The sequence below is a fragment of the Sturnira hondurensis genome, unplaced genomic scaffold (genome assembly GCF_014824575.4).
Source record: "Sturnira hondurensis isolate 20B ecotype Veracruz unplaced genomic scaffold, ASM1482457v3 Scaffold0002638, whole genome shotgun sequence".
Taxonomy (NCBI): Eukaryota; Metazoa; Chordata; class Mammalia; order Chiroptera; family Phyllostomidae; genus Sturnira; species Sturnira hondurensis.
In genome coordinates this window covers 10,240,124-10,257,957 of record NW_028075269.1, presented here as the reverse complement: position 1 = coordinate 10,257,957, position 17,834 = coordinate 10,240,124, and the positions used below count along the sequence as shown (strand labels likewise).

Genomic DNA, 17,834 nt, shown 5'->3' with positions numbered 1-17,834 from the left:
TTCTATGTTTTAGGTAGAGCTGCTTTGACTCCATGTCTTGGAAGTATGGCCTAATATAGTAGGTATCCAGTGGCACAGTCTCCCCTATCACCCAAGCTGGATACTGAAGGTACACCCTCTGTGTGGGCTGAGTGTATACCCTCTTGTAGTTGAGACTTCATTGCTGTTTGCAGGGCAGTGGGAGAGATATTCCTGGACCGCAGTGCAGCCATGTGCCCTGACTGGGAATTGAAGCAGCAACCCTTTTGTTTGCAGGCTGGCACTCAGTCCACTGAGCCACACCAGCCAGGGCCATGTGTGGGTTCTTTAAGGGGAAGTGCTTGGGAATCCAGAAGTTTCTTCCACAGACTCATTCCCTGCTGGTTTTTGCAGTCAGATGTTACGAAGACTTATCTTCCTGGCACTGGGACTCTGGGCAGGGGCGTGTAGTGTGGGTCTCTGAGTCCTCACTCCTGAGATAACCCTCCTGAATTTTTTATTCACCACATGTGGGTGTGGGAGCTGCCAGTTCTGTGTCTCTATTCCTCCTAGCAGTCTTAAATGGATGTGGATTTTTAATTCCATAGTTGTCAGACTTCTGTTCAACTCTATTTCTGACAGTTCTGAGTGATGACTGGTCTGTCTCTGTTTCAGTTGTACTTTGGATGTGGTTTTGCGAGGAGAGCTTTGTTTATGTATGGCACCGTCTTGACCAGAACTTCACCTAAAAAGTTTGTATATGAGTTATTTATTTATTTATTTTAAAAATTTTTATTTATTTATCTTTAGAGGGGAAGGAGAGAGGGAGAGAAACATCAATGTATGATTGCCTTTCCTGCGTCCCCTGCTGGGAGTTGGCCTGCAGGTAACCAACCTGCAACCCAGGCATGTGCCCTGACTGGGAATTGAACCGCAATCGTGTGGTTCGTAGGCTTGTGCTCAATCCACTCAGCTACACCAGCCAGGGCTGTATATGAGTTATTTATGATTGTCTCATTAAATCCAATAAAAAGTAAACTTTACTGAGCAGGAATTACCATGTTTTTCATTTTTGTTCCTGTGAAAAAATTACCTGTATTATTTTTCCACTGTATTTTTTTTCTCTTGCTCTCTTGCCTTCCCCCAAATTCCAGACCACTATTGAGGATGACAACAACAGCTTCTTTGTTATTTCTCAGCTTGTGTCTTCTTGCTTCATCTCAGGACACTGAAAGCCTCCTCTCTATCTTCCCTACCTTCATATCCCCTCATCATAGCTTCTGTACTTTCATTATTGGGGGACATTCCATTTTTGTGTCTGTCAGGTTTAAACTCTGCCTGGCTTTTCAATTAGGCCCCCTGTAATGGACCACCACCAAAATTAGCCAACCTATTTTCCTAATACATACTCTTTCTGGTATGGATGTCATCACTATTCTATGGAAAACTTCAGAAACTATGTTAATTCATTGTCTTACGCAAGGTTGTGGGTTCCAAAAACTTTTCCAAAAACTTACGCAAAACTTTTTGTCTCATTAATGACCTGGATTTCATCTGCTCAGTTAAACTCTCCTTGGTAATAATTTGCATGGAATTCTTTTCCTCTGAATTTTATAGGACATGGAGCATATATAAAAATAAATGAAAATTTTAGTCCTTTTTCCAATAATTTCATGTGTCCAACTTGATTATAAGAACTTTAATAAAATTCAGGTTTCCATTCTGATATCCACCTGGTAAATCCAAAGCATACACTACAAATATTTTTTAGTTGGTTCAGAAAAATGGAAGATTCATACCTAATTTGGTTAGTACAAAGAATCAAAGTGAATGTAAACTTAAACTAGAACTGTATTTTTGCTTATCAAATTTTAATTTGAATTATAATTATATTAACAATAGTTTATATTTTCCACTGATACTTAACCAATAGTTCTATCTAACACATTTTAAGAGCCATAAGGAATAAAATTTGTAGGACATCAAGTTTTAGCCAATTTGTTAAATCTTAATCTGTGTATATGTAGAGACATACATTTGTACCTACATTTAACAGGCAAATTATAAATTGTAGAAATAATACAATATGGTGTAGGAAAAATTAGGAAGTACAGATAAAGATTTAACTATGAAGCTTACCTATTTACCTGACTCCCTTGCTGAAATTTAACTGCATAAAACTAAGTTATATATAAAACTTAGTATGGGCCACCACTGTGTTTCTACAGCTAGTAAGAGCCTGCCACATAGGCACACAATTTCTTGTTGATTAAATGAATTGGTTTGCAGACAGTTCTTTTCTGATATCTTCAAAATTGAGACTGGATGGAGGAAAGCAGAATCTTTCGTAGCTACTGTAGCAACTTAAAAATGTTTGTAGGTCTTAAAGCGCAAGTGCCATTCTTTAATATTTCCCAGATTCCTTAAAACTACTTATGTATTGTAATATTTCCAAGACGTATTTTTCACAATTTAAGGGATTAGAGAGCGGCAGAAAAGAGGAGTGAGAAAGACTGAATGAATGGACCACGAGGTTTGTGTTTAGGATGCCATGTGCTGCTTTCAGGTTTCAGAATTGAAGCTAAGCTTTTGAGTTAATCAAGACAAGCAGAATCAGGCAGCTTTTGTGGCTCAAACTCAATTTAAATTGATTGTCTTAAATTCTGCAATAATGCATATGCTATAATTTAGAGTAGAATAGATGTCAGGAATAAATTAGGAGTATGGGTTTGCAGGTCATTATTTATCACAATTTTTGTAATAAGCTGCTATGTAAACTCATTTGAGATGGGGCCTAGCCTAGTAGTGTGTGACGACAAGCATTGGCTTGTCCCAAGTGGTTATATGAAAACGTGAACAAGGTATGTAGAGACTTTTTCCTTTACACTGTTAGGCTTGTTTACTTTCCTCTATAGAGTTATATGGGTTCATTTGTCAAATATGTTTTTGAATTATTTAAAATTGTTCAGTTACTCATTAATGACTTACAATCGATAATTCTAAAAGTAACTTTAAAAATACATTATGGATTTTTTTCCCCCAAGGTATAAGAAAAAATTGATTTTGAGGTAATCAGGTAAAATGCTGTTTACATGTGCAGGTTTCTCTGTTAAGAAAAATGTTAGTTTTCTAGACATTTTCATCAACATTTTATAAAATGTTTGATGAAATATAGAAAACATTCCTAATACTACCTAGGGAAAACTAGTTTGCTTTTTTAAGATTTTATTTTATTTAAATTCATTTTTAGAAACAGGAAGAGAGTGAAAAAGAGAAACACTGATTGGTTGTCTCTTGCATGTGTCCCACACGGGACTGCATATGTCCTGACCAGGAATTGAACCAGCAACCTTTCCCTTTGTGAGATGACATCCAACCAGCTGAGCAATACCGGTCAGGGCAAGGGAAAACTAATTTATTTTTGAAGTGTTAAATACTGTGGCTTCTTTAGATTGTATAAAAATGTTCTAGGTAAAAGGCACAGCTAATCTGGACTGGTCAAAAATGGATGTTACCCTGTTAGTCAAAGATTTATTACACATTTGTTCTGATAAGGTTTACATTTTACAAAATTAAATAATCTAAGTGATCGTTAGTTTCAATAATTTCTCAGAAAATTTTAGTTCTAAAGGATGATTATTCAATTAATGCTTGGGAAATAATTTGGAAGTTAACACAGGACTGGAATTATAAAGTGTTTAAAGGAATAGGCCCTGGCCAGTTAGCTCAGTTGTTTAGAGCATTGGCCCAAAGCACCAAGATTGTGGGTTCCATCTCTAGTCAGGGCACTTACAAGAATCAACTAATGAATACATGAATGGGTGGAGCAGCAAGTTAATGTTTTTCTTCTCCCTCTCTCTAAAATCAATAAAATAGACATTTTTTTAAGTATTGGATTAGATCGTGTTTATTTAGTGTCATACTTGTTATACTCTTCTCCAATAACTTCATTTAATTTAATCAATTGAAAATAATCTAGTCTTGATCTTCTAATTATTTTTCTCTTTTAATAAAATAAAAACAATTAGTGTTTGGATAATTTAAAATATTTTATTCCTTTCCCTCAAAAGCAACTTTTCACATCTTGGTAAAATTAAAATAACTCATCAAAAAATAATATCGCAGCCCTCACTGGTGCGGCTCAGTGGATTGAGCTTGGGCCTGCGAACCAGAGTATCGCAGTTCGATTCCTAGTCACGGCACATGCCTGGGTTGCAGGCCAGTTCCCAGCAGGGGATGCATGAGAGGCAACCATACATTGATATTTCTCTCCCTCTCTCTTTCCCTTCCCCTCTATAGATAAATAAAATATTTTTTAAAAATTATCCTCAATCTTTTCCTGTAATGATTTTCTAAATTATGAAAATAGTATTAACTACACTATAGCCCTGGCTGGTGTAGCTCAGTGGATTGAGCGTGGGCCTGTGAACCAGAGGATCCTGGTTCGATTCCCAGTCAGGGCACATGCCTGGGTTGCAGGCCGGTTCCCGGCAGGGGCCAGTTCCCAGCAGGGGATGCAACCATACATTGATGTTTCTCTTCCTCTCTCATTCCCTTCCCCTCTAAAGATAAATAAATATTTTTTAAAAAGAAAATAATATTAACTACACTATAAAAATTTGGAAAAGTATTCCTTCACACTACCACATAAATTGTTCATATTTTGGTATATTTCTAATCATTTAAAAAATCTTTTTAGAGCCCTGGCTGGTGTAGCTCAGTGGATTGAGCGCGGGCCTGCGAACCAGAGGATCGCGGTTCGATTCCCAGTCGGCACATGTCTGGGTTGTAGTCCAGTTCCCTGCAGGCCAACTCCCAGCAGGGGACGCACAAAAGGCAACCATACATTGATGTTTCTCTCCCTCTCTCCTTCCCCTCTAAAGATAAATAAATAAATAAAATCTTTAAAAAAAAAATCTTTTTATTAGACTAACTTGGAAGTTTCCTGTTATAAAACAATCTACATTTACCTCAGATGATTGCACATTAATGTTTGAAAACCGAAAACAAAAGAATTTTTAAGAGCCCCCGTTATTTATAACTATATAATATTACTTTTAATAGAAATGAGCAAGTTTTCAGTGTGCTTTGTAAGTTATTTGTATGTGTATAAAGGGCTTTAAATGGTGGCATTTTGATAGACTCAAGAATCTTTGATGTCAAAATGAAATTTCAAGCAGTATCAGGAATGAAAAATTGTTTTTACTTACTAATTTTAGAGAGAAGGAAGAAACATCCGTGTGTTTCCCGTTTATTTATATATTGATTGGTTGGTTTCTTGTATGTGCCCTGATTGGGGAACAAATCAACAACCATGGCAAGTGATGGCAACACTCTAACCGACTGAGCTACCTGGCCAGGGCTAAGTTGTTTTATATGTATAAATTAAACCAAGCTTTGGTTATCAAGTAGATCCCTGTACAAATGTACATAACTGTGCTAAATATGTCTAAGAATATTTAACTTAGAGGTAAGTTGTTTTCACATAAATACTAGTAAACAGTACCCAGAAAAATAAATTTTAATAGAAATATGGTGCAGTAGTAGGATGACCCAAGGAAGGTTGTTCACATATTCTTGTCCAGTTTTACCAATAATGGAACTTGAATGTGACCTACACCATAACCTTTGCTTTTCTCTAGTGGGGTCAATTATAATAACAACATTAGTCTTTCTGGCTACTTTGTTTACATAGTTCTGTTTAGAGAAGATGTAATGAAAAGTTTATACTCCTTTAATTCATAATTTTGTTAATTGGTATGATTTATGAGCACGTGGGATGTCTGGATGCTTTTCAATTTTTGGAAAATCATTTATAGTTATTTTCATTCCTATTTTATAAGTAGGAACACTGATGCTGGGAGAGATTCAGTAGGTGATACAAGATGATCAGAGTCTTTTTATTTTATCACACTACTTCTCCAGAGTAGGTTGATACTTTAAAAAATGGAGCGATATTTAAAAATGAGATTATACCTACTGTGATAACGCTACCAGTGTGGGCCGTCAGACAATGAATGTTGGTGAATTTGAGTGACAGTCCATGGCCATGTGTATTCAAGGCCAGAGACTCTTCCTGTATTAGAAATGTCTTTTTCCACATACATATTGAGCCAGTATTGATTAAAGCAAATAATTGACGAATCCAAGATGTAGGGCCAATTTGTGTAGGAAAGAAATATAAAATTCTTTTGATTTATATTTATTACACATATAGTGATATATTTTTTACCAAAATGAATAAATGAAGTCATATAAGTGATTTTCAGTCTTTTCTTCTTGCCTCTATTCCTCCACACATAGAACTCTGCCCATAACTATATTAACAGTTTTGTGTATTTTCCATATTTTCTCCATTCTCAGAAAATCACATATAGACATACATGTATATAAATGAGATATATTTTTATCCTGTTTTACAAAAATGGATTATATTATACACATTTTTATGTATTTTTATTCAATAAAATCTTGTGGAAATTCCCCCAAACTACCTGTTACTCTCCTAATTCATTTCATATGGATATATAATATTCCATGATGTGAATGTACCATAATATATTAAACCATTTTTCTGTTGGTGACTATTTACTTAGGTAACTGTTTTTGTTGCTGGGAAGGTTGCAGTTAATAACTTTGTACAACACCTTTATATCCTGGTGCTTTTATTTCTTTGGAGTATATTCCAGGAATATACTGTGTCAAAATTTGTGTGTTTTTATTGTTTGAATAGCTTTTACCAATGGCTTTCCATAAAGGCCATAACAATTCATATTTCCTTCAGCAGTGTGTGAAATCCCTTTTCCTCATATTGCTTCAGTAGTGTTAATACCCTTTTAAGCTTTTACCATTCTGATTAGTATAAAGTATTTGTTTTTTGCATTTTGTAAGTTTGTGTTGCCTTATTGTTTTTAACCATTTTAACCATTTTCTCTTCTGAGAGTCACTTATTCATATTCTTTGTCAGTTTTCCCACTAAGTAGTTTTAGTTTTCCTAGCCTATTGTAAGAACTGTATATAATCTGTCATTGTATTTGGAAGCTGGTGGCTGGATGCCCGCTGTCTCAAAGAAGATGGCTGGTGGAGAGCCTAGGGCAAGCAAGGCTTAAGACACCCATAGAGGTACTCGGAACCCTCAGCTGCCTTTCTACCCCAAAGGAATGTGGACATCAGGGAGGCTAAGTCCTCCCAACTCTTGAGCAAAGATTTCTTTCTGGATTTTTGTCAGAGTATTACTAACAGCCTGTTTGCTCTATGCACTTGCTGCATAGCTGTCATGGTAGGGGAAGACTCAATTACTAAATGTTGTAAGTCTTAAGACTGCCAACACAGCTTCAGTGACTAGATACTGATTTACCTCTAAGTTAAATATTCTTAGACATATTTAGCACAGTTATGTACATTTGTACAGGGATTTACTTGATAACCAAAGCTTGGTTTAATTTATACATATAAAACAACTTAGCCCTGGCCAGGTAGCTCAGTCGGTTAGAGTGTTGCCATCACTTGCCATGGTTGTTGATTTGTTCCCCAATCAGGGCACATACAAGAAATCAACCAATCAATATATAAATAAATGGGAAACACACGGATGTTTCTTCCTTCTCTCTAAAATTAGTAAGTAAAAACAATTTTTCATTCCTGATATTGCTTGAAATTTCATTTTGACATCACAGATTCTTGAGTCTATCATTACCCAATCAAAAATGCCACCATTTAAAGCCCTTTATACACATACAAATAACTTACAAGTTATCTAGTCACTGAAGCTGTGTTATCAGTAACAAAGATAATTGGACAGTTAGTGATCTGGCAACTGTTGGGATAGGCCCCCAACAAGGTAGAGCAGCTGCAGGAGACAGACACTAATGAGTAAAATAATATGAATGCAGTGGGATTGGAAGAACAGTATTAAAACTCTGGAGTCAGAAACTGTTATTGGTTTTTTTTTTGTTTTTTTTTTAAAGATTTTATTTATTTATCTTTAGAGGGGAAGGGAAAGAGAGAAGGAGAGAAGTATCAGTGTATGGTTGCCTCTTGTGCGTCCCCCGCTGGGAACTGGCCTGCAACCCAGGCACGTGCCCTGACTGGGAATCGAACCGCGATACTGTGGTTCGCAGGCCCGCGCTCAATCCACTGAGCTACACCAGCCAGGGCAGAAACTGTTATTGTTTAACCAACTCCAGCATTAGGTCAAGTGGAGGAGGAGGGTTGCTTGGAGACTTAAATTAGTGTTCTGGAGGATCAAGTGGAACAAATATTTTTACACCTAGAGCAAAAAATCAAAGAATGGGTAAAAATAAGTTTTGGGGATAGAGTAAGGAGATTTAATGTGTATAATAGGAGTTCTAAGAGGAAAATGGGACAAAAGGGAGAAGCAGTAATTTAAAAAGAAAGTCGTCAAGCTCAAAGACTTCAGAGTTCTCATCCGTAGCATCTTAAGCCACAAAACTGGGAAAATTTATATATACTACTGAAAGAAAAGGAACATGAGCCAAGATTTCTCTAACCAACCAAATTATTCACTTATCAGGGTGAAACAGACTGATAATATCACAGTTGAGCAACTAATCCTACCTACCATTTGATGCAAATACTCAGAAAAGAAAATCTAATAATATTTAACCTTGGTCTTTGCACACACTATTCTTCCTTTGGGGAATAACTCTTCCCTTTCTTTACCAATGTAACTCCTTATCCTTAACACCTGAACTTTTTCCAGGACATCTTTTGCAGCACCCCAAGTCTGAGTTTTATGCTTCTCCTAAATGTTTCCATAGCACCCTGTACTTATCCTACCTGGGCATTTATTTTCCCCGTAAAATTATAAGCTCTACGAGAACATGGGCAGAGTATGTTGTGTTCACTGGTATCCCCAATGCCTACACTACTGTAGTTTGCCTGAGTGACTAAAAAATTTATGTGTGGTGAAAATTAGCAAGATTTTTGTCTGTCCTACTATGCCTTGTGTATCCATATTCATCTTGCTGACTATTTTACAGAATTTTAAATTCACAAAATTTTAACATGAGTGCATGAAAATCTTTTCATATGGGGTAGATTTACATAAGGCATACTTACAGTGCATATATGTATGTTGGGTTTAAATGTGTACTATTTGGTTTTGAAAGGTAGAATTAATAGGAAAGTATAGAGGTGAATTTGCAGGATTAATTAAAAAATGAGAGGTAGTATCTTAGTACTCTAAAGAATGATGTTAATCAGATATTTTTCTGTTTCTTTTCAGATTAAAGCTAAAAATTATGACAAGGTTGAAAAGGTGAGTTCTATTAAATATACTTTAACTTTTATGCTGAGGTTTAACTAAGACTTACCACATATATGACAGACATAGTAAATGTTAGCCATTGCTAGATCTAGGTAGGGATTATTATGTAGGACTTGAGTGTGCTTGTTAACTTTTCTTTAGTCTTTAAAATGTTAGTGAAAAAATTGGAACCCTGGCTGGCGTAGTTCAGTGGATTGAGCACAGGCCGCGAACCAAAGGGTTGCAGGTTCAATTCCCAGTCAGGGCACATGCCTGGGTTGCGGGCCAGGTCCCCAGTGGGGGCCACATGAGAGGCAACCACACATTGATGTTTCTTTCTTTCTCCCTCCCTTCTCCTCTCTAAAAATAAATAAATAAAAATCTTCAAAAAAATTGGAAAAATGATTATATCCTGTTGACAAATAATGAGAATGCTTTGATTATCTAAAAATAAATACCAAGGGAATTGATATTTACTGTGTATTTGTAAGAAGATACATGAAAGGAGCTGAGTTTTTTAATATTCCATATCACCCATGTACCTGTGAAATTTAACCATGGATTCTGATAATATTTTTTGTATTTATAGCTATTTCAGAGATGCCTTATGAAGGTTTTGCACATTGATTTATGGAAGTGTTATCTTTCATATGTCCGAGAAACCAAGGGCAAACTACCAAGTTACAAGTAAGTTAAGTCAGGATCTTTGGAATGCAAGTGACCCCCAGGCAATCAGAAGTTATGTTTGTGTTTTAGTTGTAGGCACATTTTAATAAATACAATTTTTAAAAACCATGTGTTTCACATTTATTTCAGAGAAAAAATGGCTCAAGCATATGACTTTGCACTGGATAAAATTGGGATGGAAATTATGTCTTACCAGGTAGAGAGTTAAATATTTTTGAATATATACACTTAATAAATTTGAAAATGTGAAGAAAGTAACGTTTTATTTTATTTCTTAGATTTGGGTGGATTACATCAATTTCTTAAAGGGCGTGTAAGTATTTCTATAGTTTTCCCCCCCCACTGTGCACGGTTGATTTAGCTATAGTTTAATTGATGGCCTCTCTTATCTAACACCAGGGAGGCTGTTGGGTCTTACGCAGAAAATCAGAGAATAACAGCTGTCCGAAGGGTTTATCAACGAGGTTGTGTTAATCCAATGATCAACATTGAACAACTCTGGAGGGACTATAACAAGTATGAAGAGGTAAATTAGGCCAGAGTAGTTATAACCAAGACAGTCTAATTTTCCTGCATTGTGGATTTGTGGATTCTAGCCTTTCTGGTATTAGGTACTGGATATCATTGCCATACATGTCTCTCTTTATGTTAACTATAATGAAAGGACACTTTCAACGATTTTGCGAGGTTTTGAGAGTCATATTATTGATGAGTTGTTTTCAGATGATATTCTGGAAAAATCGAAATTCTAACAAACAACTTTTATTCAGTGCTAAACTACCCACACAATCATATACATACATTGCCACTGATCTCTTATGAAATGGTATTTTTTCAAAAGTGTTTTAACAGCCCTGGCTGGGTTGATCAATTCATTGGAATGTCATCCCATATGCCAATAGGTCATGGGTTTGATTCCCAGTCAGGGCACATACCTGGGTTACAGAGTTTTATCCCTGATCAGATTGAGTACAAGGAGGTAGCCAATCAATGTTTCTCTCTTGCATTGGTGTTTCTCTCTGTCTCTTTGCCTTCCTTTCTCTCTCAAAGCAATTTTAAAAAATCCTCAGGTGAGGATTAAAAAAATAAAAAGGAACTTTTTCCAGTAGTAATGATCAGTTACAATGCACCTCTTTCACCTAGTTATAGATACAGTTGTCGGCTTGCACTTGTGAGGTACGTGGCTACAAGCCAAGGTTTTTGGCTCATTGGCATATCCTTTAACCATTAGAGCTACGAAGTAGACGCACATGCCAAATACACTTCTTCACTAAAAGAAAGTTCTTCGTAAGCCCTGGCTGGTAGCGCAGTTGGTTAGAGCATCATCCCCATACCTGCCAGGGGTGCAGCTTTGATTCCTGGTCAGGGCACATAAGAATCAATCAGTGAATGCATCAGTAAGTGGAACAACAGATTAATGTTTCTTTCTCTCTACCCACCCCCTCGCCACATTCTCTCTAAAATGAATTTTTTAAAAAGTTCTTTATGTGTTCTATGATTTGGAAGAACTATGTAGAGTATTAAAATCATTCTCTCATAGGTATGAGCAGTGGTTCTCAAAATTTTGGGTCTTACGATTTAAAACATATTGAAGGCCACAAAGAACTTTTAATTTTAATGTGGGTGTTATATGTCAAATGTAGCATACTGAAGTTAAAACTGAGAAGTTTTAAATACTTAGTCATTTAAATTTTACAGTAACAAATTCTTTACCTTTTAACATAAGTAGCATTATTAAAACAAACTGTATTTTCCAGAACAAGGAAAATTTTAGTGAGAATAGCATTATTTTGTATTTTTGCAAATTTCCTTAACATCTAGCTAAATAGAAGAGAGCTAAATTTTATCAGCTTTTAAATTTAGTCTGTTACGGTATTGAATGTCATGTAGTCTCTGAAAACTCCACTGTGTGTTTGTAATAGAGGCAAATAATGTCTTAGTATTATTTGAAAATTGTTTTGATATCAGGGACTCCACCGAAAGGGTCTTGGGACACAGGAATTCTGTATATTTTTTGAGAACTCCTAGACATGAATGAAAATGTTCATATCTATCCCCTACCTCTGCATTTATTTTCCTTTATTTTTTTATTTCTTTTTTCCCCCTATATGACTGTTCACCCACATGAATCTGTACATCCTTCTTTATCATTGATATTAGAATTGTATGGGAAATAATGGAGTTTTTCAAAGCCATTCCCTAACTTTAGAAATTTCTGATATATGGAAATTTTATTGCCAGTTCAGTAAATGAATAAGGTTACCATTGTGCTAATATTAAATATAGTTAATTTAAAACTAATATGTTTTCCTTTGTTTTTTCTTAGGGTATCAATATTCATTTAGCTAAAAAAATGATTGAAGATCGGAGTAGAGATTACATGAATGCTAGGCGAGTAGCAAAGGTATGAAATTCTGTTAGGCTACTCGTTTTAATGGTTCTGTATGTATTATTTACATAAGAACTTTTCTTGTCTGGTATTATTCTTAATATTTTCAGTCATTAGCAGTCTTAATGACAATTACATTGTCTGAGCCAATGATAGATTTGAAATGAAATACCTCTTTATAGACCTGTAAAGGGGCAAAATAGAATAAATCAAGTTTGGAAGAAAATTTTCAAATATAGAATCAGGTCATAGAGACAAGGTTCCACCTAGAATTGAAGACGTTCTTATCCTTCCCTCCTGTCTGCTCATACGTATCTGAATACTTTCCCACTCCGTTGTCCGATAACAGCTCTCAGGGACAGACTTTTGTCCTGTGAACATACCTTTTCATTAATTGACACCATGAGAAGTTAGGGAAAATAGCCTGGTAGTACAAACTACTGAAATTTAAAAAGACAGGTAGTTTCTCCACAGCTGGCAGTAGTGATGCCACTGGACCATCAGTTGTGCTGATCTGTCCTGGACAGTGACCTCCTAGATTACCTGTAGAGAGGGCCCGAGGTATTCTCTTCACCCAGTCCTCCTGGTAACCTGTTCTTGGGGAGGTAAATCTCTGTGATCTTACTCCCTGCTCTTAAAGTTTTTAGATTATATTAAACAAAGTGCCATTTGGAAGAAACAGACATTTTAGCAAAGTATTCCAAACTGATCAACTGTACCCTGTTTGTCTGTATATGTGAGTTGTGCCTATGCTCATCACAGAATGCTAAATGTTTGTTGTCTAGGAATACGAGACAGTAATGAAAGGTTTGGACCGCAATGCTCCCTCCGTGCCTCCTCAGAATACTCCTCAAGAAGCTCAGCAGGTAGATATGTGGAAGAAATACATACAGTGGGAAAAGAGTAACCCTCTTCGTACAGAAGATCAGACGCTTATAACAAAAAGAGGTAATAAGATTAGACCTCCTGGGACTCCAGTCACATGTATGTTAGGCCATTTGATATCCCATAGGTTACCGAGGTTATTTTGTACCCCCAGTCTTTTTTTCTCTTACAGTCTTTAGCTTCAGTGATTTTTATAGGTCTCTCTCCATGTTCACTGAGCTTTCTTTTATCATATCTGATGTCCTGTTTAACCCATCCAGTAAATTCCTCACTTCAGATATTTTACATTTCAGTTTTATAATTTCCATTCTAGAAATTTTTGTATTTTTTAGTTCCTATTTTATAGTTTCCATTTATTTGTTGCAATTCTGTATTCATTACCATCTCTTTCTTTACGTCCTTGAACATATTTATACCAGTAGTTATAAAATCTTGGCTAGTTTCAACAACTGGGCCGTCATGGTATTGGTTTCCTTTCTCTTGACTATGGGTCACATTTTCTTTTGGACTTTGTACATATGTACAAATATATCACTGCAAAGCTGGATTTTGTTATGTTCCTCTGAAGAATGTTGAGTTTTGTTTTAGTAGGGAGTTAAGTTACTGGCAGATCACCTGGACCTGGTGGTGGGTTGGATAGGTCTGTTTTAGTTGTGCCCTTAATCTCAGGGTAAATCTCTTAGTTCTGGGACATAGTCTTTACTCCTAAGACATAATGGAAAGTACAAGGTGTTTACCCAGACCATCTAACTTGCTGGGACTCAAATTCCAAACTTGGTCTTCATTACAATGGGTAGCTGCTGAGATACCTGTTCAGCTCTTTCAGCCTTCCAGCTTTGCTTTCTGCTTGGGCTCTTTGTATTCTTTCTTGTGTATATATATTTCGGGGATCAGCTAAAGATTTAAGGGCATGTATGTCCAGATTTTCAGGCTCCACCATCTGTGACTGTCTCTTCTGGGGAATTTCTACCCTAGTTTTCAGCTGCTCTCATAGCTCAGAACTCAGTGGTACACATCTCAAGCCAGTAAGACTTCAGCTTTTGACTTGAGTCCTAGCTATCCCTGAGCTGATACACAGGGACATGCCCTTGAGAAGAAACGCCATATTAAATACTGCTCTCACCCAGTGTGGTTCTGAGTTTTTAGTAGCTCAGTCTTCTCTGGTTTCTGTTGTTTTGGCTGTTCTCCAGTGCCTTTAAATAGTTCCTTCTGTGTTTTTCAGCTTATGAATTTTATTTCTAGGAGAGTCAATCTAATACAAACTACTCTGCCATTGCCAGAACTAGAATTTGGAACTTTCAAAAATTCCTCTCTTGCCTTGCTCTCTTACCTCTATGCCTTTGAAATACTGGCTTTTGTTTTTTTTTGTTTTTTTTTTGCCTACACCGTTTTTGTATCTACTCCTGACACTCTTGGTTTCCGCTTACTGTGTCGTCTGACCAGCTTCTGTCCCTTCTTCAGGTTTCGCTTTAGATGTCAGTTCCTTAGTGAAGCCTTTCTTGAGTCCCTAAACTGTGTTGAGTGCTGCTGCTGTGAGTTTCAAGAGTGCCCTGTACTTTTCTCATCACAATACTTCACTCTGTATGATTGCTCTCAGTGTTTTGTTTTGTTTTTTCAATATACTACAGACTTTTGGGGTGTAGGGAAGTCTTACTGACTGGTGTAATCATGGTTTCTTTCACATTCCTAGCGTATAGTTGATGCTCAATAAATATTAACTTAATAAGTGATGGATGTATGTATGGATAGATGGCGCTTGGGAGGATGATAGTGCCAGAAATCAATAAAGCTTTTTATTTCTAATTATGACTCATTATTGAGTGCCCTATCTTAGCTTAATAATTGAATGATGCCTGTATTGATAGTTTCATAAATAATATTTATTTTAATTGAGTGTTGTAACTGTCTTTTCTTAGTTATGTTTGCTTACGAACAGTGCCTGCTTGTGCTGGGTCATCACCCTGACATTTGGTATGAAGCTGCCCAGTATCTTGAGCAGTCCAGTAAACTGCTGGCAGAGAAGGGGGTGCGTATTCCCTTTAGTTCCTCTTGGGCTTTTCATGGTTTTGGTGTAGCAGTAATTTGCTAAAAATGTGACACTGAATTTTGGTAATAAAGAGTGAATCTTGGCCCTAGCTGGTGTGGCTCAGTGGATTAAGTGCCAGCCTGTGAACCAAAGGGCCTCAGGTCTGTTTCCTAGTCAGGGCACATGCCTGGGTTGTAGGCCAGGTCCCCAGTAGGGGGCACATGAGAGCAGCTACACACTGATGTTTCTCTCACTCCCTCACCCTCTAAAAATAAATAAATACAAATTTTTAAAAAAGAGTATTAATTATGTCAATATGAATTTTAGTAACACTCTTACGTGATTGGACTTCCTTAGTCAGAATTTAAATATAGTAGCTTTTTACACTTGATCTTAGCCAAAAGACCAAGAAGTGATTGATATAGTAGCTTTTTAAATGTAGTATAGTGATGAATCACTTAGAGTGCTTTATGATTTTTCTATTAAAATAATGGAATATGTCTTTGGGATATTTTTAAAATCCAGAAGTACATATGTGTCTGAATGTACATACATAATGAGTGTGTATTTTATTTTCCTTAAGCTATATGAAATTAATTGAGTGTGAGTTTTTCTTTTTTTTTCCTTCTAGGATATGAATAATGCCAAATTATTTAGTGATGAAGCTGCTAATATATATGAAAGAGCCATAAGCACTTTATTAAAGAAGAATATGCTCCTTTATTTTGCATATGCAGATTATGAAGAAGTGAGTAAAAATAATTACAACTTTCTTATAGCTGGATTTTTTACTGCAGAACTGGATTTTTTTTCTGGCTGCCTCTTTGCCAAGAATATCGCTTTGGTAGACAAAGATGATGCAAAATGAACACTTACTAGCCCTTAGCTCATTATATATTTATGCCCAAAGCAGGTACCATTGCGGGATGCAGCCTCTGGACTCCTCAGAGCTCACATCCTGCTTGTTTAGAGTACGTATTTATACCCATTCTTCTCTGCCACTTTAGAGTCGCATGAAGTATGAGAAAGTTCACAGCATATATAACAGACTTCTGGCAATTGAGGATATTGATCCCACTTTGGTGAGTAATGTTACAAATCTTTCTCACTTGCAGTCTGCTTAAACGAAGAAAATGTATTTACATATAATAAAGTTAACTGTTTTTATTGTGTAATCCTATGAATCTTGACCAATCACATTGAGTCATGGGACTGCCATCATAATAAGATATAAAACACTTCAATCACTTCCCAAAATTTCCTCAGGTGACCTTTCATAGGGGTCCCTCCCCCTTCTACTTTCCCAATCCCTGGCAATCACTGATCTATTCTCTACTCAGTTTTCTTTTTTTAATGCAGCAATATGAAACAGCCACAGTGGGGCTTTCTCCATCTAATACCTTCTTCATGATCATGATTTGAAGTCATTTATGCCACATATTTGCTTTATAATAAATATTTCTTTTTAAAAAATGGAGGAAGGAGAAACCAACATCCTGAGAAGGGATTGGACAGAAACTCACTTCTTCCTGGATTCTGCTCTATAATAATGGTTTTCAAAGCCCTGAATTTCTGTAATAGTGCAATGGAGCTCTTTCAGTGAGAGGAAAGGGGGAACAGGCCAATGCATGGGGCTCTAGACCCTCTGCCTCAAGTCAGCTACAGCTATACTGATATTTTGTTTGTTTATATTGGCATTCCACTGCTCTAACTGTTGGCATTTAATAATCATTTAAAAAAATTTTATTTGTTGATTTTAGAGAGGAGGAGGAGGAAAGTGGAGAGGGAGAGAGAAAGAGACACTGATTTATTGTTCCACTCATTTATGCATTCATAGGTTGGTTTTTGCATGTAACCTGATTGGGGATTGAACCTGAAACCTTGGCATATTCGGATGATGCTCTAACCAACTCACCTATGTGGCCAGGGCTTAATAGTCATTTTAAAATTAATTTAGCAAACTGTTCTGTACTATGCACTGTGCTAGATTCCAGTAGTATAATAACAAATTAGATAAATTTTATTTTCTCAAGGAACTCATAGTTCATTCATTTAAGCACTCATCTGTCAATACTGGGTAACAGTTTTATGTTTTAAAAACTGGGCAAATAAGTCCCTGGTTAGTGTGACTCAATTAGTTGGAGCTCTGTCCTGTAAACTGAAAGATCGCAGGTTTGATTCCTGGTCAGGGCACATGACTAGGTCGTGGGTTCATCCTCAGCGGGGGCGGGGGTGTAGGCATGTCCTGGAGGGCAACCAATGGATATTACTCTCTCTCACATCACTGTTTCTCTCTCTCTTTCCCCCCCACCCCTCCCTCTTTTCTCCTTCCTCTCCCCTCCCTCTGCTTCCTCTCTCTCTAAAATCAATAAACATATCCTTGGGTGAGGATTAAAATAATAATAATCAGCCCTGGCTGGTGTAGCTCAGTGGATTGAGCACGGTCCTGCGAACCAGAGGATCTCGGTTCGATTCCCAGTCAGGGCACATGCCTGGGTTGCAGACCAGTTCCCAGCAGGGGACTCACAAGTAGCAACCATACATTGATATTTCTCTCCCTCTCTCCTTCCCCTCTAGAGATAAATAAATAAATAAATAAAATCTTAAAATAATAATAATCA

General features: G+C 36.6%; 1 protein-coding gene across 1 annotated transcript in view; it reads left to right on the top strand.

The window, feature by feature from the left end:
* CSTF3 (cleavage stimulation factor subunit 3) overlaps nt 1–17,834 on the top strand; it is a 75,367-nt gene that overhangs the window by 45,582 nt on the left and 11,951 nt on the right. Inside the window, exons 4-13 of the mRNA XM_037040472.1 lie at nt 9,206–9,238; nt 9,816–9,913; nt 10,043–10,109; nt 10,192–10,226; nt 10,313–10,439; nt 12,240–12,317; nt 13,088–13,250; nt 15,104–15,213; nt 15,845–15,961; nt 16,221–16,295. Of these exons, the coding sequence (XP_036896367.1) occupies nt 9,206–9,238; nt 9,816–9,913; nt 10,043–10,109; nt 10,192–10,226; nt 10,313–10,439; nt 12,240–12,317; nt 13,088–13,250; nt 15,104–15,213; nt 15,845–15,961; nt 16,221–16,295 (903 nt within the window). The remainder of the gene's footprint in view (nt 1–9,205; nt 9,239–9,815; nt 9,914–10,042; nt 10,110–10,191; nt 10,227–10,312; nt 10,440–12,239; nt 12,318–13,087; nt 13,251–15,103; nt 15,214–15,844; nt 15,962–16,220; nt 16,296–17,834) is intronic.